General features: G+C 41.4%; 2 protein-coding genes across 6 annotated transcripts in view; one reads left to right on the top strand and one right to left on the bottom strand.

The window, feature by feature from the left end:
• Window positions 1–20,759, bottom strand: part of G3BP2 (G3BP stress granule assembly factor 2) — a 77,816-nt gene extending 57,057 nt beyond the window's left edge. For both annotated transcript variants that reach the window (XM_037150192.2, XM_053655699.1), the window contains exon 1: window positions 20,609–20,759. The gene's annotated coding sequence lies outside the window, so the exon portion shown is untranslated. The remainder of the gene's footprint in view (window positions 1–20,608) is intronic.
• Window positions 20,760–20,958: 199 nt separating this feature from the next.
• Window positions 20,959–25,316, top strand: part of USO1 (USO1 vesicle transport factor) — a 70,928-nt gene continuing 66,570 nt past the window's right edge. For 3 of the 4 annotated variants that reach the window (XM_037150189.2, XM_053655697.1, XM_037150190.2), the window contains exon 1: window positions 20,960–21,195. In XM_037150189.2, the coding sequence (XP_037006084.2) occupies window positions 21,130–21,195 (66 nt within the window). In that variant the 5' untranslated portion in view covers window positions 20,960–21,129. Of the gene's footprint in view, window positions 21,196–25,316 lie in introns of all 4 variants that reach the window. The other variant, XM_053655696.1, reaches the window with a different exon arrangement.

Raw genomic sequence — 25,316 nt, forward strand, 5'->3', positions numbered from 1 at the left:
TCTCCTTTTTAAATAAGTCCCTTTAACATTTCATATAATAGTGGTTTGGTGATGATGAACTCTTTCAGTTTTTTTTTTTGTCTGGGAAGCTCTTTATCTGCCTACCAATTCTAAATAACTTTGCTGTGTAGAGTAAACTTGGCTGGAGGTTGCTGCTTTTCATAACTTTCAATATTTCTTGCCAATCCCTTCTAGCCTGCAAAGTTTCTTTTGAGAAATCAACTGACAGCCTTATGGGAACTCTCCTATAGGCAACTAACCTCTTTTCTCTTGCTGTTTTTATGATTCTCTCTTTATCACCCTGGCTGGTATAGCTCAGTGGGTTGAGCGCAGGCCTGCGAACCAAAGGATCATAGTTCGATTCCCAGTCAGGGCATATGCCTGGGTTGCAGGCCAGTTCCCAGCAGGGAATGCACGAGAAGCAACCATACATTGATATTTCTCTCCCTCTCTCCATCCCTTCCCTTCTAAAGATAAATAAAATTTTCTTAAAAAGATTCTTTATCTTTATAAAACATTTGGCATTTTAATTATGATGTGTCTTGGAGTGGGCCTCTTTGCATCCATCATAATCAGGATTTTCTGTGCTACCTGGACTTGCATGTCTACTTCCTTCACAAAATCTGGGAAGTTTTCTTTCATTATTTTTTCAAATAGATCTTCAATTTCTTGCTCCTTCTCTTTTCCTTCTGGCAGTCCTATGATACTAATGTTGGACCTCTTGAACTTGTCTCAGAGGCTGCTTATACTATGCTCATTTTTCGGATACCGTTTCCTCTTATTCTGATTGGCTGTTGGTTTTTGGTTTTTTCCTAAGGTTTTATTCATTTACTTATTTATAGAGAGGTGAAAAGAGGGAGAAAGAGAAAGAGGAAGAAACATCGATGTGTGCAAGGTATATCAATAGGCCTACAAACCAGGGATGTGTCCTAACCGGGAATTGAACTAGCAACCTTTTGGTTCACAGGATGACACTCAACCCACTGAGCTACACCTGTCAGGGCTGGTTGTTGTTTTTTGCTTCCTTATGTTCCGAATCATTGGTTTGATGCTCAGCTTAATCCATTCTACTGTTGTTTGCCTATAAACTATTCTTTATTTCAATTATTTCAAGTGTATCTTTCATTTCTGACTGGACCTTTTTTATGCTGGTGAGGTCCTCACTAAGTTCCTTGAGCATCCTTACAACCAGTGTTTTGAAGTCTGCACCTGATAGATTGTTTATCTCCATCTCGTTTCGCCTTTTTTCTGGAGTTTTGTTCTGTTCTTTTCTTTGGGCCATGTTTCTTTGTCTTCTCATTTTGGCAGCCTCCCTGTGTTTATTTTTATGTATTACGTAGAGCTGCTTTGACCAAATGTCTTGGTAGTGTGGTCTAATGTAGTAAGTGTCTTATAGGGTCCAGTGGCACAGTCTCCCCTGTCACTCAAGATGGGAACTCAAGGTGCACCCTTGGTGTGGGCTGCATATACCCTCCTCTTGTAGTTGAGACTTGGTTGCTGTTGCCAGGTCAATAGGAGGGATTTACCCAGGCCAGTCAGCTACAAGGACTGGCTGTGACCACTGACCCCCAATGTCTACCCTCCGTGGCAGATCAGCTGTGCAGGGGCAGGTTGGTGGTGCTCTGATGTGGTCTGTAGTCATCCACTGGGTGCACTCGCCCTGGGGTTTCCTGGGTTGTGCAATCCAAGGTCAGCCCCCACTTGGGTTTTGCCCATGGCCACCCTGCCTGAGCCATAAAGCCATCTGAGATGGCTGCTACTTGGGCTGGGCTTGGAGATTCCCAGGCAAAGCCAAGCTGTGAAGCCACCTAGGCTGGCTGCAGCTAATGCCAAGCCTGGGACTCACTGGGCCAACTGTTGCTTGTTTGAGAGGATTTAGGAAGTTGTGCAGCAGGAGCCAAGACAAGTCAGTCATTCATAGGGAAAAGCAGCTTGGGTGGGCCTGTAAGTTGGGTGTGGCAGAGCCTCTAGGAATCTGCAAGTCAAGTCAAAGCACGTTAGCCAGGTTGATGGAGTCTCAGATATGGCACCAACTTGCTGGCTCTGTGGGGGGAGGGCCCAAAAAAGGGACAATGGCCCCTGCTCACCTTCATGCCAGACACTTCAATTTCTCCCTGTATGTCACTGGTACTCTGCAAGCTGTTACCCCTGTACTGGAGCTCAGAGAGAGTAAGGTGTAGGTGCATCTGTATGCGGGTTCTTAAAGAGGAACTGCTTGTGGCTCCAACAGTTTCTTGTACCAACTCAATCCCTGCTTGTGTTTGCAGCCAGCAGTTGTGGGAACTTATCTTCCGGGCACTGAACTCTGGGCTGTGGAGCTGAGACCCCTCATTTCCGAAATGTCCCTCCTGAATTTTTCCCCACCAAACGTGGGTGTAGGGCCAGGCTGTTCCATGTGTGTGACCCTTCTTCTACCAGTCTGGATAGATGTGGTTTTTAATTCCATAGACTTCCATGCAACTCGATTTCTGAGGGTTGAGTGAGGGTTGTTCTATACTTTAGGTGTAATTTTGATGTTGTATGAACGATTAGGAATGTGCTATAAACTGAAATGACTACTCCCTCCTGGGGGACAGGCACTGTTTGCAGGGAAGTATCCTAAATTTCAAACCAGAAAACCAGGCACTGTGAGAGTGGGTCTTAGGAAGCTTGTCAGGGCCTGTCCCCTGCCCTGCCTCTCAGGCTGGTCTTGAGCAATCTAGGTGACTACCCCTCTCCCTCACTGGGCTTATTTCTGAGAAGGGACCTTCCATTTTATTCTGGCCCCCCAGTACCAAGCCTGGTAAATGACTCCTGAATGTAGGGAGTGAGGAGGGTCCAATCTACATCAAGAGTTCAAGAGCTAGGAAGACAGGACCTCCAGGGAGCTGCAAGGTGAGACTCAATAAGCTTTCCTTATAAAACAGATTATCTAGATTCACATCACTCTCACTCTCAGCATGTAATGCTCTGTGGTATCTTGCAGATAGAACCCAACTTTCGTTAGGCTGGGCTGCAGACTTGATTAGAAGCCAATAGTGAATGACCCACAGCCTTAGAAAGGAAACAGTGCCCCCAAGAGGCCAACACACTGGAGACACCTAAGAAGGTACATCTCCTGGAGAACAAATTATGACCCACTTTGATCCTCTACTCGAATCTCCTTATTTAAGTTTCAAGGCTCATTTTTATTTTAAAAGTTTCATTATTTTAACAGATATTGCTAGGGTTGCTAACCTGTTAGTCATAATTACTTTTAAGTCCATCAGCTCACCTTCAGCTCTAAGTCAGTGCAATAGTCTGAATACTTGTGTCCTCCCAAATTTCTATGTTGAAATCCTAATATCCAATGTGATGGTACTTTAGGGGGAGTCTTTGAAAGGTTATTAGGTCACAAAGGCTCCAAATGGGATCAGTGCCCTTATAAAGGAGGCCCAAGAAACCTCGCCTGTCCCCTCTGCCACATGAGGACACAGTAAGAAGGAAGCAGTATATGAACCAGAAAGTGGGTTTGACCAAACAGGGACTCTGCCTGTGCCTTGATCGTAGGCCTCCAGCCTCCAGAACTGTGAGAAATAAGTTTCTGTTGTTTATAAGCCACCTAGTCTATGGTATTCTGTCATTAGTGGCTCAAAAGGACAAAGACACTGGGGTAATAACAAAACAGCTCTGATGACTGTTGGCTTCAATTTTATGAGATGATATAAGCTAAAGTTGGCTAGTTAGGTTTAATGAAAAAACAAAAAGCTTAAAGCTGGTTGTACATCCCACTATACAAATAGGTACAGTGCCAGGTACTAAGCACTAAGCTATTATTGAACACTAATGATAGCTTATATAAATGGCAAAGTGCTTGGACCGCTTCCTGATGGATGGTGGATGACTGAACACAAGAAAGAAGATGGCGGTCGCTCCTGACTCCATTTGTTCAGGCAAGATCACAGCTTTGTCACAGACTAGAAGCAACTGGAAAATACTGTTACCAGGTAGACCTTTGAAACACATTAGATGGTGTTCCTTGTCTTACAAATTAACTACTTCAAAGTGGAGCAGCTTAGCTGGGAAAAATGAGAACCGGGGAAAAGCTATGGCAGTTGTCAGAAGCAGCCAATGGCATGACTGTGGATTGGGTGGGAAGCAGGAGAGGGCACAAGCTCTGAGAAAGCTCAGACCAAACCCCACTCACTGAGCTTGTGATCTTGGGAAAGTTGAGAGAGTTAATGGAGACGATACATGTAAAGTTCTTAGCACACAAAATTGTTGGTAGTAATTGTTGTTATAAAATAATACCAACTACCACTACAGTCAGGTAAAATAGGATATTCCAAAGGTTCTTCACAATAAGATTCACCAAATCTCCTGTCCTTCCACCCTTCTTACACTCTGTAAGCCAAAATAAAGGGGAGCACAGGCAATAATAATGATGCAACATTTATTAAGTGCAGCTCATAACTGGACCAGGGTGGACACCTGACTCAAGCCGAGCCAATGAGATTCCCAGAGTCATCCTGAGTCAGTTATGGGGAGCTGAGCTGTGAGGCTATGAGGAGTTTAAGCTGGGGTCTGGGCAGTGATAAGCCAAAGCCACTCACAACCTTGGCATCAGAGAGGCTGTGAGTCGGCAGAGAAAGCAGGTCACAGAGAAGCAAGAGGATGAATTAGAGTCATGAAAAAGCGAAGACGAGACTATGAAATGTCTCCTACCACACACACACACAGTACCTGCATGTAATTCTGTTTTTACGAGGCTGGGCTGTGCTTCCCGAAGATTTTCTTGAAGATTCCCCTATGTCCTTACAATAGACCCTTATTTCCTGAGTTATTTTGTGAGATTTTCTGTTTTTTTAAACAGGAGATGCCTTACAGTCTCACAGAACTTCTTTGCAACCTTAAATAATGTAATTTCAGAATAAAAGAAAAAGAGGCACCACTGTGGTTAAAGTGAAGGATGAACCAAAGGGAGGATGTAGGTTATAGACATGCGACTATAAATGATAGTAACACCTCACCATCTACACATTTTAAATTTTATTTTCAGAGACCCCAGGGTCTCTGACAGATAGTGAAGCATCATTTAAAAATGCGATCAAGAGGCAAGCTACTGACTGAGTAGAGGGCCTGTGTGGGCACCTCAATGGGGCGATGACTAATCTTTACTTACTATTTATTTATATGTTTGGGTGTGTGTGTGCATTTATGCATTTATTTACATCTTGTACATTTTGTGAGAGCGATGGCAAATACTCCGGGAGTATTGGACAATGTGAGGGATCTGGGAAGGCCACAGATGTATCTCTCAAGAATGTCCTGGTTCTAATATGCTCTTTCAAAAAACCCTGGCTATGAAGGAAAGGAGGAATAGTGGTACCTAAACCCCGGGAGACTTCTGGATCTTTCCCCAAGACAGACTCACGTGTTAAGGGTGAAATTTGCTCCCAGAACCCTACCACTGTTATTTTCATTTTTATTGCCCTTCTTAAATTACCTCTCGCCACAGAACCCTCCTACTGCCAAAATCCACTCAAGTCTACCCCATCTGGATAAAACCTAATATCCCTCTCTTCAATTAAAATGTTTATTCATGCCCTGGCTGGTGTAGCAGTGTATTGAGTGTGGGCAGTAAAACCAAAGGGTCACTGGTTCGATTCCCTGTCAGGGCACATACCTGGGTTGTGGGCCATGTCCCCAGTGGGGGGCTCATGAGAGGCAACCACACACTGATGTTTTTCTCCCTCTTTTTCCTTCCCTTCCCCTCTCTCTAAAAATTAAATAAATAAAATATATTTAAAAAATGTTTATTTTTGCAAAACATGGCTCTCATTTAGCTCCTGAGATATGTTGACCCAGAAAAGCTAAGCTTTTTACAGCATAATTTTATGTGTTGTAATTGTCTGGATCGGCAGCTAACTTTTCATTCAAGGTCTTTCTAGGACCTCCTAAATCACACTGTCTCCCCTCACTAGAATATGAGTTTCACAAAGACCATTTAAAAAAAAAAGTCACTGTTGAATCTCCAGTGCCTAAGACAGTGCATGGCATAGTAGCTGCTCAATTTGTTTGTTGAATGACTATGTAATGATGGCAAGATTCAAATCCAAGTCTGTCTGGCTCTAAAGTATAATGTTCTTTCTACTGTATCAAGCTGTCTTTTTCTTATAAATAATCTTTTCCCCTACCTTAGAGTAGAAAGAAAAGAGAAAAAGAAAAAAAGGAATGAAAGAGGGAGGTACCAAAAGGAATGAAATAGCTGGTACCAAAATAATGAAATGAAATTCAGATTCAGGCATCAGCGGCAAGCTGTATGGAGCCTCTTGGGCCTCTCCTTGCAAACACACTAATAGGTTCTTAGGGCTCCAGATGCTTCTTTTCCAAAACTGTTTCTATTTAATATCTTTTCTAAGTTTATTATCTGTGACTTTTTTAAAAGGCATGCTTGTTTAAAACAAAATTACTCAGTGTTAATTATGAAACAGTTGAAAGAAGAAAACATCATCCAGATCCTTCCATCTATAGGTAACCACTCTGCCTATTTTATTACATTTACTTCTAGGCCAGGGGTGTCAAACTCATTTTCACTGGGGGCCATATCAGCCTTGCGGTTGCCTTCAAAGGGCTGAAATAATTTTAGGACTGGATAAATTTTAGGACTGTACAGCTGGATAAATGTAACTACTCCTTAACTGTAAGGAACTGAAATTACATTTGGCCCTTTGGAGGCAACTGCAAGGCTGATGTGGCCACCGGTGAAAACAAGACCCCCCTGTTCTAGGCTTCTTCCTATGTATATATATTTTAACCTTAGCTATGATCATTTGGCATATATAATTTTGTATCCTGATTTATCACTTTTCTACCTCAATTTTTAATTTCTGTCACTAATATCATCATGATGATATTATTCTATGACGTTCAGGGTAAAACTCAGTTAAATGAAGTGAGATTTGACTGCCAATTGATATTAAAATTTCATGTTCTTTTATGCTGATTCTGTGATAAGGGAATTTTAAAATTCCAATTCCTATCATTGGTATGAGACAAAAGATCTTTATAATTCTTTCTCTCTCTGTTAAATATATTTTAAGTGCAAATAATTCATAGAACATGCAGATGTTTATTTATAAGGCTGAGCAAATATCATTATCTGACCATTTTCCCCTCCCAGATCTGTCTAGATCATGATCCCTACAGAGAATTAATATCAATTTCCCCAAAAGAGAACTCTCTTGGACTTTACAGAGGTGACTGTGCTGAAATATAAAGAAATTTGAAGCCCTGGCTGGTGTAGCTCAGTGGATTGAGCACGGGCCTGTGAACCAGACAATCGCCGTTCAATTCCCAGTCAGGGCACATGCCTGGGCTGCAGGCAGGTTCCCTGCAGGCTAGTTCCCAGCAGGGGATGCGTGAAAGGCAAACATACATTGATGTTTCTCCTCCTCTCTCCTTCCCTTCCCCTCTGAAGATAAATAAAAATCTTAAAAAAAAAAAAAAAGAAATTTGAATCAACTATAGATAGATGATAGATAGATAGATGATAGATAGATAGATACAATGCTGGCTTTATCTAGCAAATAGGATCATTCCACAAATGGATGTGTACATTATTACAGTATAGAGATAGTTTTAGTTGTACAGCTGAAAACAAGCCAAAAGATTTAAGAGAATATACAGAATTTCTAAAACCAGCAAAGGAAACTATGGTGTACTGACTCAGGTTTACAGACCTATTTTGTCATTTACTAGCTATGTGGCCACAAGTGATCAAAGATAAACAAACAAAACCCAGCTCCCACAGGCTGGGGAGGGATATATATATATATATATATATATATATATATATATATTTTTTTTTTTTTAAAGATTTTATTCATTGATATTTAGAGAGAGAGGAAGGGAGGAAGAGAGGGAGAACAACATCAGTGTGTGGTTGCCTGCACTGGGGGCCGTGCCTGCAACCCAGGCATGTGCCCTGGCTGGAAATTGAACTGGCAACACCCCCCCAAACCGCCCACCCCCACATTTGCAGACTGGCACTCAATCCACCGAGCCACACCAGCAGGATATTTTTAAGTATCAACTGTGTTACAGGCTCCTTGGTAGATGTTTTACAAACGTTATTTAATTTAATCCTTATCATGATACTAGTGGGTTGGCAAGTTGCTTACCAAGTTTATTTTCTTCTCTTTACTAAGAGAACCCCAGTTTTCTTGGGAAGGCAACATGCCCATTCCAAAACAAAACAATATACTAATGCATTTGACAGGCAGTGTTGCAGCTAAGGCTGGACACAGTTCTTAACAAAACAAGTGGAAATCGAACGATGAAGCTTCCTGGAAAGCTTTTTATACAAAAAAAAAAAAAAATGCTTTGAGGCAGACTGGCAACCACCAATGATTCAGGAAAGAATAGCAATAAATGCTAAAGCAGGAAGCTGACAGTTTGGGGAGACATAATATACTCATCAGTATTAAAGCATGCCCCCAAATAATACTGATTAATTACAAACCGTACAGTGGAGAAGTTTGGCAGATAACACCTTAAACAGATGATCAAAATTAGTATCACTGATAATGGGACAAAGATGTTGTGTACCTCCCGAGATGAGGCACAGCGAGGACAGCACTTCTGTGATACTCCTGCCAAAGATGTCAAATATGCACAATTTGAACCTAATCATGAAGCAAGATCAGTCAAACCCCAATTGAGGGATACGCTACAAAATAACTGACCTGTCTTGTGCTCTCCAAAATATCAAAACCATGAAAGACAAAGAAAGACAGAGGAACTGTTCCAGATTAAAGGCAAATGAAGAGACATAAGGTCTAAATGCAATGTGTCATCCTGGATTTGATATTGGATTTTGAGAAAAAACATTTTTTTTCTCAAAAAGGAAATTAGTAAGACTACTGGCGAGACTTGAATAAGGTCTGTGGATTAGATAATTGCAATGTTTTCAGTGTTAATTTCCTGGTTTTGATTATTGTACTATGTTATTTAAGAAAATGTTTTTGCTGTTAGGAATAAGACACAAGTATTTGAGGAGTGAAAGGGGATCATACATACAAATTCTTCTCCAGATGGTTCAGGGGAAAAATGTATACATTTAGAGAAAAAAATATGATAAAGTAATTGGGTGAAACATTAGAAAAATCTGGATGAAGAGTGTATGAAAATTCTTTATACAATTTTTCCAACCTTTCCACAATTCTGCAATTAGTTCAAAATAAAAGAGTGGGGGATGGGTATCAGTTGATAGATAACTTTGCCCTTCACCTGTGCCCTTCTTCCCGTCCAGAATAAGGATGCAATGCTGGAGATGAAGCAGCTGGCTTGTAACGGCAAGGATGAAAGCCTCCAGCCAAGGATGTCTGAGCAGAAAGATTCCAACTGAGATCCTAGCTGGCAAATGAGAGCCTCTGTATCAGTCCTGCACTGCCTACCTCTTAATTTAAGACACTGATTTTTCTGTTGCACGGCATGAAAATCACAACTGGCATGGCCAAGTTAAATAATTTGCCCAGGGCTACACAGTCCAAAAATGTCTCAACTAAAATGAAGAACCAAGTCTGTCTAGCTTTGCAAACAAAACATGCATTTCTGTTCTATAGCGTGCTGAAGCCCAAGCCTCTCTCTTTGAAATAAGAGTAAGAATTTTTAGCACTCCAGAATGAGATTACACACTAGAGAGTACCCATAGCAGAGCCTGGCAGAGGACAGAGGTTCAAATGTTTGCTGAATCAGTAGTTCAAGAAACCAAGTACATCCGTTTTCAGTATTCTGCTATACTGAGCTATTTTTAAGTACCAAAAAAAACCCTGCATTAATGTGGGTGTAATACTCTAGAGCTGCAGATATTAGTCAGCAGTTTCATTCAGTTTCTTGTATCTCTCTTGCCACTCTCTCCTTCTTCTTTTTTGCCTCTATTTCATAGAAGTCCTAAAACCTCCTGTTTATTTATCAGCTCCTGTAACTCCATCTACCTGCCCCAATCTCCCCACTTATTCACTCTTCCACTTTCCAAAAAAAGAGGGACAGGCTAAGCACAGATCCTGTCAGAAAGGCTCTCATGGCCCTCACCAGTGTGGTTCAGTTGGTTGGGTGTCATCCCATGAAGCAAAAGGTTGAGGTTCACTTTCTGGTCAGGGCACATGCCTGGGTTGTAGGCCAAGTCCCCAGTGGAGGGTGTGCTAGAGGCAACCAGTGGATGTTTCTCTCGCACATTGATCTTTCTCTCTCTCTCTCTCTTTCTCCCATGGTTCCCCTCTAAGAATAAACACATTTTAAAAAGGAAAAAAGAAAGCCACTTCTCTATGAACTAAGTGGCTCATTCTGCTGGGGAAGGCAGGAGTTAGCCAACGGAAAAGACCATCCTTCCCAGATGGGCAGGAAAAAATAAAAAACAGGGAGCCCTGGCCTCTGGCAAGAGCTAAGCAGCTCACCCAGAGGCCAAGGTTCTATAAAGCTCCAGGCAGAGGAGATAAAGGTGCAGGAAGGCACTGATTCTGGCCTGGATCAAAACCATCAAACGTGCAACTATTCTGGAGTTAAAGGACACAGCAGAATTTGAAATGGCACTAATTTCTGCTAAAATGAAATGTGTTTAATATGGAGTATCACTGATTTGTTTTTGAATTCTGAGCTTTAAAAAAACCAAGATTTTGGTACTTATACCATGAAATTAGTATCGAAACACCAGTATAGTCATTTTGCTCTGCTCCAGACACCAGAACCAGACCTAGATGGCAACACCCTGCCAGGAAAGAGACAGGCTGTGGCGAGACCTACTGAGACACTCGATGCTAAGCCATTTAGGAGTCACGAATCACGTACCTGGGGGAGAGGGAACAGTTTTAGGACTTGGGTCTGGGTCACTTTGGTCACAGGGATGGTGGGCCAGCCCCGGAAAGGCCATGGGTAGTTGCGGGTACTGGAAGTAGAGAAAGGGCGGTGGGGAGAGCAGGCTGCAGCTCCTCTAGCTCTTTGTCCTGGGCAAGCAGCATCAGAGAACGGTTAGTGCAAACGGAAGACCGTTTTTGCCTCTCTGTACTCATGACCTTCGTATCTTCCATTCCTCTGCCCATGGGCTCTGGAGCTGCTCGCACAGAATTATGTCCACACTCAACTGTCTCTTTTTCCCTCAAGCCACCTGCCTATGCCAGTTCTAGACACTCCACCTACTAGCTGCAAGTTACTGAGCCCATCCCAACCATCTGGGTAGTGTGTTCACAATTGCAGGCCACTGACACTTTACAGTCAATTAAAGAGCTCGACTTGGGAAGCGAGGTGTTGCATGCAAGTGTGGGCTGGCTTTGAAGGATCTGGTCCAGGTCGGCTACCATCCTGCCAACCATGAGGCCCAACCTATCTTGATCTCAAGAGACAGCTCACAGAGTTCCCTGCCACCCCATGTCCCCACCCATGCTTACCTGGGCAACAGACTCAGGCAAATGAGATAGATCAGCTACACCTCGTTTCCGGACCATGGATTTCTAGTGAAAGTGACAATGACTACATAATAAACCATCTTAAGCTGGACCATGGAATATTGGCATCAGCCAGTGATGTGAACTTAAAATGACGTGGTCTGGCTGTGGAATGGGACGGTAAAGTTTCAATTCCATTCTGGCTAATAAGGAGCTGCCTGTCCACTGGCTGACGGGGAAGGAGAAAGAGAGCGGGTGTAGAGAGGTGACCGTCAAATTCTCCACAGGGGGCAAGAGTGCCAGAGCCTGGATCTGAAAAACCTGTCCCTCCATAAAGTTTTACAAACAGTTCTTTGAAACTGAAAATGGGGTTTCCTAATTTAAGTGTTTCAAAAGTAAGCATTTGTTTACTCTATTTGCTTTTTTAAGATTTTATTTTTAGAGAGGGGAAGGGAGAGAGAAAAAGAGGGAAAGAAACATCTATGTGTGGTTGCCCCTCACATGACCCTCACATGCCCACAACCCAGGCATGTGCCCTGACTGGGAACTGAACTGGCAACCCTTTGGTTCACAGGCCAGAACTCAATCCAATGAGCCAAACCAGCCAGGGCTGTTTATTCTATTTTCCTTTTTTTAAAATATTTTATTTATTTATTTTCAGAGAGAGGGGAAGGGAAGGAGAAAGAGAGGGAGAGAAATATCAATGTATGGTTGCCTCTCATGTGTCCCCCACTGGGAACTGGCTACAACCCAGGCATGTGCCCTGTCTGCGAATTGAACCTCGATCCTGTGGTTCACAGGCCCGTGCTCAATCCATTGAGCTACACTAGCCAGGGCTGTTTATTCTATTTTCTTAAAAGTGAAAACAAAACTGGACTGTCCTTCTTAAAAAGGGTGTAGATCCAGTTTTGCTTGCAGATGTAAATATGAAGCAATGTAAAAGTACTTCTGTTAAATACTGCAACGTGATCTTTTGAACCTTCTGCAGAGCAATACAACTGATACTAGCAATATGCTAGCAACATGGATAGAAACATATTTTTCAAAAAAACTGGCCAGCAGTCAAGTCCATTAGGGGATATAGCAAGCATCTGTTGTTTTTTCTATCCTGATAAACTTCCTCTTGGCACAGCATTCCAGCTTTTCTCTGAAGAAGGGCCCCTGTTTTTATGCCACGTCCTTTGAGGTGAGCGGAGGATTCCCACTGCTTGCTTTGAGGTGGGCATGTGAATCAAAGCCAATCAGAGCATCTCACACACTGGACTACAGGAATTGGCCCAACACAGGGCCAAAGACCTAATCAGATCCAATAAGTAAGGAGACTTTTACTGGGGCTCTAAGGAGAGAAGTTAGATTTTCTTAATGAACTTGGACCTGGAAGATTTTAGGACTACATGTACTGACAGCCATCTTGCCCTTGTATGGAGTCTGAGAAACCAATAAAAAGAGCAGAGTCTAAAAACAGAGAAAGCCCACATCCTAGGGAGATTGTCTTGATGTTCCAGATAAAGCCATAATGAAGTAACAGACTTCAGTGACATGAGCCAGTGAGGTTTGAGTTGAGTATCATTATGGGGTAATATTTCTAAATACTCAGTTGTTAAGAAATTGATGACCTGGGCCTCTGCTCTAACCTTTAGTGTATATTTAACTATGTTTCATGTACTAAAGTACTAGGCACATTAAAGCTATCTCATAAAATCCTAACAACAGCCACGTGAGGAGAGCACTATTATTGTTCCTTTCTAAACAGGCAGAGCCGCCTACAGCGTGAGAGAGTGACTTGCCTTTTCCGAGTCCTTGCCTTGGTCACATTTCATATCTCCTAAGGCAGATGGCTAACATTTTCGCCTCTGAAACTTTTCCAATGATGCAGGAAGCATAAGCAAATGAAATCAATCAAATAGAGCAGGATGGAGGCCGAGGAGGCAGAACCCTCTTCCTTGTGCTCTCCTCCCCCAAGGAACATCTAGGGCTTTAAAAACTATTATGGGAAAAAATGGTGATGGACAGAGACTCGACTTGGATGGTGAACACACAATACAGTGTATAGATGATGTGTTGTAGAATTATGCACCTGAAACCTGTACGATTGCAGGGTCAACCCAATAAAGTCAATTAAAAAATGAGAAGTACTTCATGGAATACAACAAGAAATAGCAATTTTTGTATGGTATAATTTTCAAGATATATTAAACAGAAAAAAGTAAGATGTAGACCTTGCTAGTGTAGCTCAGTGGATTGAGCACAGGCCTGTAAACCAAAGGGTCACGGGTTTGATTCCCAGTCAGGGCACATGCCTCGGTTGTAGGTCAGGTCCCTGAAAGGGGGCACACAAGAGGCAACCACTTACTGATGTTCTCTTCTTCTCTTTCTCCCTCCCTTCTCCTCTCTCTAAAAATAAATAAATAAAATCTTTTTAAAAAGTAAGGTGTAGAACTGTGTGTGCAATGTGCTACATTTGTTTTTTTTTCCAAGAGAGATTATATATGCATCTATGTATGTCTGGAAAATAAACAAGAATTGTTTACATTAATTGCCTCGGTGCCAAGGAATAGAAGGGAGACTCTTCACTATATACCTTTTTGTACTTTTTATTTTAAGCTGTCTTAAAAAGAAAGAGGAGGCCCTGTCTGGTGTGGCTCAGTGGATTGAGTATTGGCCTGTGAACCAAAGGGTCACTGGTTCAATTCCCAGTTGGGGCACATGCCTGGATTGTACCAGGTCTTCAGTGGGGGGCACACATGAGGCAACCACACATTGATGTTTCTCTTCCTCTCTTTCTCTCTCCTTTCTTCTCTCTCTAAAAATAAATATATAAGGAGGAGGAAGAGAAAAGAACCACTGCGTAAGTGTAGTGACTTTCAAACCAAGGTGAGTTGCCCCCTGGAAGATTGAGATGGCTCTCCCGATGGGTGGTAATCTGATCCTAAAAATGTAAGTACTTTCTTGCACAGTCATTTATCTTTACATATGAACAAATATTAATTACTAAGTTGATCAGTGAAGACCAACAAAATATTCATAAACTAAAAGTAGGTAATAACATTTTCTGAGGAGCCTACCTCAACCTCAATTTGGGAAGCCTGGCTGCCAGGCGATGCTCAGCAACGCTGCAGAATTTCTGTTCCCGTGTGCACAGTCAAAAGTGAGAATCTCCTCCTTTGGGGAATTCATTCATCCACTAAAGTTACCAAGTGCTTACTTTGTGTCCCATACTCTGTGTGCCAAGCCCTGAAAATAAAGCAACTTACAAAAGGACTAAAATCTCTGCCCCTGTGGGTTTACATTCTGGTAGTGGTGGAGAAAGAGACAATAAACAAGAAAGAAGTAAAACATACACTATATCCCATTAATCTAACAATGAACATTTTTTCACATTTTATAAAACTTGAAATGTATTTATCGTTTATTAATTAAATTTATTGGGGTGACATTGGTTAGTAAAATTGTATAGGTTTCAAGTGTACATTTCTATGATACATGATCTGCACATTGTATTGTGTGCTCACCACCTAAAGTCAAATCCTCTTCCGTCACCATACATTTGGTCCCCTTTACCACCCCTCTTCCCTCTGGTCTATGAGTAAAACCTGAAATTTAGATACATCTGTGGAAAGATGGCTTCTTACAACCTGGCCGGGTTTTTCTTTCCGGGATACACTTGATGTTGTCTTAGATCTGATGAAATATGGGAAAATAACACATATGGAAAAATAATGTTTCAGACTGGTCAGTGCTTCAGAGAAGAATAACCAGAGCAGAGGGAGAAGCATAGGGAGATTGCAACTTAGGACAGTCAGGAAAGACCTAAGTAACATCGGAGCTGACTTAAACAGGGCGAAGGAGTGAGCCAGTCCTCTGTGTGCGTGGAGTAGCAAGCATCCAAAATACAGGAAAGAACAAGTGCAAAGGCCAGAGGCAAGAGCAACTTTCAGAAACGCAAGTAAACCAGTGTAGCTGGAGTGGAGAGAACATAGCAGGAGATGAGGTCAGAGAGACAACAGAGGGGCCAGATTATGGAAGGACTTGTAGACCACTTTTGCAAGATCCAGCCCTTTAGTCTAGACCTGCAGAGATAGTGGTCAAAAAAATTACAACATAGGTCATGTGTATCCAAGACATAATATTCATTACTGTGTTGAAATGCAGGAAAAAAATGGAAAGCCCTGAAAATATGCATTTATTATATTTATATAATACATAATTTTTATTCATTTTCACTTACAGCCTAGAAATTATTAAACAAAGAAATATAAAAACATAAAGAATATGCCCTGTCTGGTGTGGCTCAGTGGATTGAGCACCAGCCTGTGAAGCAAAGGGTCACCAGTTCGATTCCCAGTCAGGGCACATGCCTGGGTTGCAGACCAGGTTCCCAGTAGGGGGCATGTGAGAGGCAACCACACACTGATGTTTCTTTCCTTGTCTCATTCTTACTCCCTTCCTCTCTAAAAATAAATAAAAATAAAATATTTTTAAAAAGAAGAATAAAGATTTTTCTTTTCAAATAATGGAACATGGATATTGCTAAAAGAACTCAACCAAAAACTCTCTTTTTGTAAAAAAAGATTTTATTTCTTTTTAGAGAGAGGAGAAGGGAGGGAGAAAGAGAGGGAGAGAAGCATCAATGTGTGGTTGCCTCTCACATGCCCCCCACTGAGAACCTGGTCCAGACCCAGGCATGTGCCCTGACTGGGAATTGAACTAGTGACCCTTTGGTTCACAGCCACACCAGCCAGGGCCAAAAAAAGTCTTTAATTATTAATTAATCACACTCTTCAATGGTTGGTTTTGCAAAACGTTTGTAACAGTCATCACAATCTTGCTATGCTCAAGGCATAAATACTTTTTACAACACTTGCAAAAATATTTTGATAAGTGACTCATTCTGGATGCATAGTACCTAACACATCCTTTTCTTTTTCTGCTTGTCGAGGGAGCTGTATTATGTCATTAAAATTTCCTTCAATTTGTGTTTGAAATTGGTGAAGTATCAGGTGTAAAGGCTTATACACATCTGTAGAGATTTCCAAACACCTTTTTATTTGTTCTGACACGAACTGCGTTACGAGGTTTCTAATAAATATTCTGTGCCTTATTTCACATTGCTATTCAGCATATAAATAGTCTGAGCATTTACTCCTGCAATATTCAAAATGGTGTAGAATATAAACACAGGCCATCTTCTGATGTTCCTGGCCACATTGTTTGTGCCTGTCATTTGGTTCACAGTGCCAACTCCTTACTCCTATTATGTCAGGTGTTGTAACCAAAATCACGGCTTAAACGTTATGGCTTAACGTTAGTCATGTACAAAGGTGCAGCTAGTCATGACCTTGAACCTACGCACTCAGTATATGTAGCGATATTTAAGAAAAGAGTTTGTTTGTACCTCAGATCAGCTGTGACCTCCAAAGGGCTAGAGAGGCTAGACAAAAAAGTACAAGAGAATCAAGACTTGGGGTCAAACTGCCAATTTATGACCCAGCTCTGCTACTTCCTGACTGTATGACACTGGCCAGGTTACTCTGAGTGCCTTTTTCGCCACCTGCATAATGGAATTGATAACACTACCTATCTCATAAGGCTGTGAGGATTAAGTAAATTATTTTATGTAGAGTACTTTGAATAAATAGAGACTAGTACACATGAAGCACAAATATGTGTTCAATGTTATTATTATGGATTGGCTATGAATTTCAATTGCTGCTTCATCATTATTGACTTATTTTGCAATGTGTTGTTCGCTTAACCATACCAGCCAGGGCCAAAAAAAGTCTTCAATTATTAATTAATCAGACTCTTCATTAGTTGGTTTTGCAAAATGTTTGTAACAGCCATCACAAACAATCTTGCTATGCTTAATAGCTTAATGGATAGCAATGCATAACTGTATCAACAATAGTTTTAGACACCGATTTCCTAGTAACTAGTCTTTAAAAACCTGTATGTGGGTATTTGTAAGAGACTCACTTCAGATGGAAAGACACAGACATAGTGAAAGTAAAGGGATGAAAAAGGGTATTTCCTGAAAATGAAATGAAGAAAAAAAAGTCTGTGTATCAAATACTTACACCAGACAAAACAGACTTTAAAACAAAAGCTATAAACAAAACACATCAGGTTGAAAATTACATGTAAGATAAACTTTGAGTATCGCTACTAGCACATGGAACTAATTGCAATCAGAGCTAATAAGCCTACTAGGTTTTGGGAGAAATTACACAGATGAACGTGGAATAAAAAGTCTTTTACTTAAAAAAAAAAGCTATAAAAAGAGACAAAGAAGGACCAAGGAATTCCACTTCTGGGTATTGATCTGAAGAAATACAAAACACTATTTTGAAAAGACACATGACTATGCATCCGTATGTTCATCGCAGCATTATTTACAACAGCTAAGGTACAGGAGCAACCTAAGTGTCCATCAATAGATGAATGGATAAAGAAGCGATGCATATATATAATGGAATATGATTTAGCCATAAAAAATGAAATCTTGCCATTGTTACTGTTGAGTATGTTACTAAAAAATAAGAAAGGATGGGGAAAATGGGCCACTGAACTGCGGGATAGTAAGGAAACAATTTTAAAAATGAATTTAGCCCTGGCTGGTGTAGCTCAGTGGATTGAGCATGGGCCTGCGAAGCAGATGATTGCGGTTCGATTCCCAGCAGGGCACATGCCTGGGTTGCAGGCCAGTTCCCAGTGGGGGACACATGAGAGGCAACCACACATTGATATTTTTCTCCCTCTCTCCTCCCCTTCCCCTCTAAAAATAAATGAATAAAATCTTTAAAAAAATGAATTTAAAACCAATGACTTTCGTTAGTTGCTCTGTTGTCAGGTTTGCTTTAGTAAAAGAAAAATCCTTTTTATTTACCAAAGTTAAAATTTTGGATTATGTGTATTTTAATGACTCATGCCATTCTTATCCTAAGTGTTTAGATTTATGAAAGTCAGAAGGATAATGGTGTAAGTCAGACAGTAACAATTTTTTCATGTTTTTTTCTCCTTGATTTAAGAAATGGTTCTTAAGCAACTATCATAATAAAGGAATTACACTAGATGATTAAAGAATACAAACAGAAACAGGACACAGGCCCTGACTTTTCTCTATAAAATCAGTGGAAGTGAATTCACATGTCCCTTTCTCTTAAATAAGGAGTCTATTTCGTGGCTGCTCCACATGATGATGACTCTGCTCCCCTTTCAGACCCCAGATGAGGGACAAATTAGCCACTGTACAGTCTCTTTCTCCTCTTGAGCCTAGAAGTAGCGGGCAGCTCCAGCCTTTCCCAGACATAGGCAAGACTGAGAGGTCAGGAAGGAGTCTGGGGGCTCCACCCTCATCTCCTCTGCATCCAAATGTCCATCCCTCCTGCCCAGTGATACTGTTAAGGAAGAAAAGAGGTCAAATGAAGGGAAAACTCATTGTGACCTACTATACTCACCAAAACTTAAAACAAAAGCAGGACATTTTGAAAAGTTCAGTGCCCTAAACAATTTTGCTAAAATGTAAAAGCACTGCTTTTTATTACCAAATAATACATGTAGTAGACATCCAATGAGCTCCACTCCATCTTAGAGCTTTATCCCTGATAATGGGGTAGAATAGGGCATGGGGAAGAGGCGAGGAGAGGCTCAGGGAGGGATGTGGCTCAGGGACTGGGTTAAGTTGTTTGCACACATTAAAAAAGCTGAGCATCGGTTGGTTACTTTTTTTAGGATGCAACAAAATGCCCCCATGGAAAATGTCTGATGCAAAATGTCAGGTGTCTAGTTTTAAAGCAGTGGACAATGTTTAGTGCACAGTATTTTTGGCAGTATGACCCCCACCATTACCCAAGTCATCCAGGCTTAACACCTTGACACTATAAAAGGAACTTTTACCATTGCCTTTGTGATATGTTATCTACAATTCTATCCTACAGATGAACAAAGGACCCTCCTCCTCAGCATAATGTTTATATATCCTTTAATATTTTCTTCATTTATCCATCAATACCACCTCTTATGAGATCGTGCTAAACCACAGATAACAATAATAAATATAATCCTGCCCTTAACATAAGCATTTATTGAGTTTACCACATATTAACAATTACAAAGTGCAATATACAGAATTCAGGGAAAGCTTTCAAAGATGACAGAGTGAAGGCTTCAGCAGGAGTTTCCCTGATGAAGAGGAGAAAGGGGAAGGGCATATACCAGAATATGTGAGGAAGGCAGGAGCTGTAAGGATAAGCAGGAGCCAGAACATAACAGGCCTGTATACCAAACTAAGGAGTTTGGATTTTATTATGAAGAGAATGGGCAACCACTGGAGGATTTTATATATGAGGACTGTTATGGACAGATGTTTTGTCACTGCTAGGGAAGTCAGGGCTTTAATAATGACAAACTAGTTAGGAAGCTATTGCCATAATCTTGGTGAAAAATGATGACAACATAAACTATTTCAGAGGCAGAGAAGATTCGACCTATTGCAGGAATACTGTATTCTATAGACACAACAGAACTAGACAGTAGGGGTGAAATCCAGAGTTTGTCTTCCCAGGTTTTTCCTTCTAGCTTAGGCAACTATTTGGCTAGTGTGGTACTATTGATCGTGGTAGGGCACAGGAATCATATTGATTTTTTTCTTTAGGGGAATCTGGGGAATCTGAAACCTGTGAGGCATCCTAGTGAAGAGGCACATGAATCAGTTGGCTAACTAGACCCTGTGCTTTTTATGCTCAAGAAATCTACAAGACTACTCCAGAAACATACATAATTGGCAATCTCATTTTGAGAAGAACAAGTTATACAATTTGAAAATACATTTTTCAGCAATAAAAAAACCACTGAAATGCAGAGGTTGCGAGTTGATAACAAAACATTATGCTATTTGTTGTCAAGCTGACACCGCAGATCAATGTATTTTCTGTAGTAAGCTAAATGCAGAGTTCGATTGGTCTCCTCACACCAGTTGGCAATAGCAGTGTACCTTGGTGTTAAGATCTAGAAATTCCTTTCAGCGGGATTGTAGAGCAAGATCTGAGAAGTGCGCCCTCCTGTGGCAGTGGAATGTGGGGGCTCTAGCATCCTTTTTATCACCAAACAAAGCCCCGTAAAGAAATACAATTTAGGGGGATCCGAAGGCCACAGCTCGTAGTGCTAACCACAAAACCAAATGAACCCTCCCAGCGTCCGAGATTCCTTACCTGTCACGTCGGCCGAAGGAAAATTTCACTTTCGACTCAACGAAATACGACCCGAGATTTGACAGGTTGCAGTATGTCCTGCTCGGCGACAACCTAACAGCCGGCGAGCCAAAACACACACTCTACCCGGATCGTTTCTAGCCTGCAGGGCTGGGCTTCGACCACGTGGGTGACTAGGGTCAGCCAGAGCTGTCTGCGAGGGAAGGGTGTAGGAGGCGTGTCCCTGCGGAAGGAGGCGGTGCCTGAGCAGTGGGCGGGGCTTGAGCGAACCTTCTTCTCTACTGCTCTCTCCCTTTACCTTCGCCCTCCGAGCCGCCACGTAAATGCCACGTATTCGCGCCTGCGCATCTCGACTGCTAGTGTTTCCGGGCTTAGGGGGCTGGAGCGGCCGCCGAGTAGGAGGTGGTGACGGCGGCCGCCGAGTGTGAAGTGCAAGATCTAGGGTCAGTCCCTGCGGAGGGCAGGGGAAGTTATTCTTTCTTTCCCGAAGGGGCTGGTAGAGCCGGTCGCTCAACAACAAGATGAATTTCCTCCGCGGGGTAATGGGGGGTCAGAGTGCCGGACCACAGCACACAGAAGCCGAGACGGTGAGAGGAGCGGCCGGTCCGGGACTTGGGAAGGGTCGGGGCAGAAAGGGGGACGGAGGACTCCGGCACCCCACCGTGGGGCCACATGCTACCTGTCCCTTTGCCTGCCTGTTTCTCCTGAGACCCTCGAGTTATTTCCTTACGCCCCCAGCACAGTCCCCACCACGGCGGCTCGGCCCTGCTGACTGCATCCGCGTCCCCAAGTTCCGCAGGCCTCGCGAAGAGGGTAGTCTGGGGATGGTACCGCCCGGGAAGGGGTTGATACGGGGCAGAGGTGGCCTGACCAATCTCCCACGCCCCTAGAAGGCACGGGCCTCTCCCTTCTCTTTTGCGAGTGTCCACTGGCGGAGAAGAGCCCGAAGTTCTCCCTCTCTCGCGGTCTGGAATGGGGCATTGGGGAAGACTGGGTTTAAAACCCAGCTGTTAAGGAGAGCGTGTGGCTAAGAATAAAAAGATAGTTTAGGGCACAGAGCCACCTGCTCCTGTCCCATCAACTGGAGGACGGTCTTCTGTCAGGTGTTATCAGTTCGGATCCCCGTTTTACGGGCATACGCAAATATATGACATTTGGAAACTACTTTGACGTTGCAGGGATCTTTAGCTCTTAGACTACTTTGCAGGACACATCCCTCTCTTTCCCTTCCACTCACCCCATTTAGAGTCTGAATTCGTGGTAACAGGATTTTCGGCATCACGTTAGAAAAATTCTTAACCACTGAAAACAGTCTGATACATGGTTCAATTTTGGGTTTATGATAAATTTTGTGACTTTTGGTTAGTGTCTATTACAAGTTAGTGTATATGACTTTTCAAAAATAAACATTTTATGTTAGGTCTACAGAAAAGTGACAAAGTATGACATTATAAAGGCAAACTTTGGGTAGTATTCATACACATAACTGGAATGTCTCTGAACATAAATACCATGTTCTGTATTCCTGGGATCCTGAAGGGTAATAATAACTTTAATTGCCAAGCTCTGACCTTGTGCTAGGAACTGTGATGAATTCTTAAATACACGTTCTCCTTTAATCCCTAACCACCCTGTCAGATAGATGATAGAAACCTCACTTTACAAATGAAAAATTGAGGTTGAGAGAGGTGAAGTAACTTGGCCAAGGTCACACTGCTAGTAATAGAACCAGGGTTCAACCAAGGTTTGCTTTATTCACAGCCTAGGCTTTATTGCTGGTGCCCATAGTTTAAAAGTCATCTGGGAATTTTGTAAATTTATGTAATATTAAAAGTAACCTCACAGATCTGGGTTAGAACTGTTTAAAGCAGAAGTTTAAAGACGGTGAATCTTTTTTCCTTCATTTGAAAATCAGGAGATTTCCCACACTAATGGGAAATGTGCAACTGATATTTGGCTTCTCTTGTTAGTTCCCACATGGCTACAAGGCAACTGAGCTGCCCTTGTTAGAAGATCATGCCTCCCCTTATTACCATAGTCACAGTCACCACCCACCTCTTCAGCTTGTCTTTTTTCTTTATCTGTGGTATTTGCTTTTGTTTGGGGCACTGACTTTTAAAATGTGGTTTACTACAACTTCCTTTGGAGTTAGACCTTGATTTGAATTCTTGTCTTCCACCCCTAACTGGATTGGACAGGTAAAAGATGGCCAATACCCTATAAGTAAAAAGAAGGAAAATGCCTGCTCTTATTGGTATAACGAGGATTAAGTGAAATAAGAAATAGAGGTGACACTTAGTGTGTGCTCAGTAAAGCATACTTTTTATTATATGTTTTTTGGGGAAGAATACTCTTTTTTTGTTACAGTTGGAAGGTGGCGTAAAATTGAGTATAGGATTTTAAAGCTGGAAGATCCTTTACAGCCCTTGCAAGTTGAACCTCCCTGAGTTTGCAAGTTAGGAGACTGAGGCCCAGAGCACCAAAACAACTTGCCACAGTATTGCAGAACTGAGACTGGACCACTTTGATCTTGCCATAGTGAATGGAACAACATGCCTTTTATATCAGATTCCAAAACCATTTTCATCCTCATCAAACCGTTCACAGTTTAGAGTCAAAAAGTTTTAAATTTTATTTCTCTTATTTAAATTAGGTAGAAAAAGGCACTGATTCCTGATGATTAAAGCCTCCTAACTCTTCACATACTTTGCTGGGTGCAAATTATTTTTACTAATTATAATAAAAGTCCTCATCATTTTTTGAATGCTTACACAGGCTTAGGCTTAATTTTCCATCTACCTTCCAACTAATGCCTTTTTGAAAGCTAGTATTTTGAAAATCCCAAGACAGGTGTTAACTACATTTGATGGTAAATCATAGGGAAGTTTTCCCTTGGCAAGTTGTATCCCAAGGCATGAAAAGTTGGCTAAAGTACACAAAAGTATGGAGAGTTAACATGCTGTTGGGGCATCTCTTTTTGGATCAAACTTTGATCAGCTGGCTTAAAAAGCCAATATAGACAGCTGTACTTTCTTTTAATAAAAATTGAGTGTCCATTTAAATTTAGACATAGTTTTGGTTTTATCAAGTATATTTTATACCAGTGTCATAACTGGTATGTATTTTATCTCTTGACTCTCATGCAATAAATGTCAGAGAATAATGATTTCTATATGTCAGTACCTGTTAAATTTTTCTTAAAGATTTTACTTATTTTTAGAGTAGTTTGGGAAGGGTGGAAGAGAGAGCGACAGAGAAACATTGATGTGAGAGAGAAGCATCATAAGTGCCTGAACAAGGTCAAAACGAGTTATCCAACCATGTGGCCTGACTGGAAATCAAACCAGCAACCTTTCACTTTGCCAGACGATGCCCCATCAACTGAGCCTCACCAATCAAGGAGTGTCTGTTAAATTTTAAATATTCCTTCAGCATTTTAGTTTTACAGCACCTTCTCTTTTTTCCTTTCTACTTTTCAGTGGTTTTTCACTTTCACATGCTTCATCTCACTTTTCGCTTTCCTAGTCTTTCTTACTCCCTTTGCTTCTCTTTTAGTCTCCTCTGTGTGTCACTTTTTTAACAAATTGAATCTTTTTTTAAAATTTATTTTTTACTGATTATGCTGTTACAGTTGTTCTATTCCCCCCCTTCATTCCCCTCCACCCTACCCCCCCATCCCCACCATTACCCCCCCTTTAGTTTATGACCATGTGTCTCAAGTTCTTTAGATTCTGTATTTCCCATACTATTCTTGCCCCCCCCCATCTATTTTCTATCTACTGTCTATGCTACTTATTTTCTGTACCTTCTCCCCCCGTCTCCTCCTCCCACTCCCCTGTTGCTAACCCTCCTTGAGATCTTCATTTCTATGTTTCCACTCCTGATCTAGCTGTCCTTTTAGTTTGCTTTTGTTTTAGGTGTGGTTGTTAATAACTGTGAGTTTGTTGTCCTTTCACTGTTCATGTTTTTTTAACTTCTTTTTCTTAGATAAGTCCCTTTAACGTCTCATATAATAAGGGCTTGGTGATGATGAACTCCTTGAATTTGACCTTATCTGAGAAGCACTTTATCTGTCCTTCCATTCTAAATGAAAGTTTTGCTGGATAGAGCAATCTTGGTTGTAGGTCTTTGGATTTCATGACTTGGAATACCTCTTTCCAGCCCCTTCTTGCCTGTAAGGACAAATTGAATCTTGATTGTATTTTTTCCCCATTACTATTTGGTCCCCTAATACCCCCCACCCCCCCAGCCATGTATCACTTACTAAAATAATAAGTGGCACCATTGGGTAGCAGATCGAATAAACATTAATGAGGTTGTAATTTTGATTATGAATTACAATTTACCAGTTGTTAGTGGGGTTATTTGCCCTTCTCATGTTTTTCTTGATAAGTGGAATTATGAATCTTGTGTGGGTATTACTGAAAACAAAGAAGAATTTTGATACATAATCACCTGCATATAATGTTATGCCCATTATTTGATTAATAAGACTTCATTTTTTAAAATTATACAAAGCAGCAAGTAATACTAGTAAAGTTTAAGTCCCTTTGACTACCATCTCCAATTTCAGTTCCTTTAAAAAAAAATAACCACTATTTTCGGTTGGGTATAGATCTTTTCAGACCTTTATGCATAATCATACATTTTTCATATTTGTACAGTATAGAATTACATATTTGTATGAGGATGTTTATTTCTTTTTTCA

The sequence above is a fragment of the Artibeus jamaicensis genome, unplaced genomic scaffold, assembly GCF_021234435.1.
Source record: "Artibeus jamaicensis isolate MK-2021 breed Jamaican fruit bat unplaced genomic scaffold, CSHL_Jam_final scaffold_1031, whole genome shotgun sequence".
Classification (NCBI taxonomy): domain Eukaryota; kingdom Metazoa; phylum Chordata; class Mammalia; order Chiroptera; family Phyllostomidae; genus Artibeus; species Artibeus jamaicensis.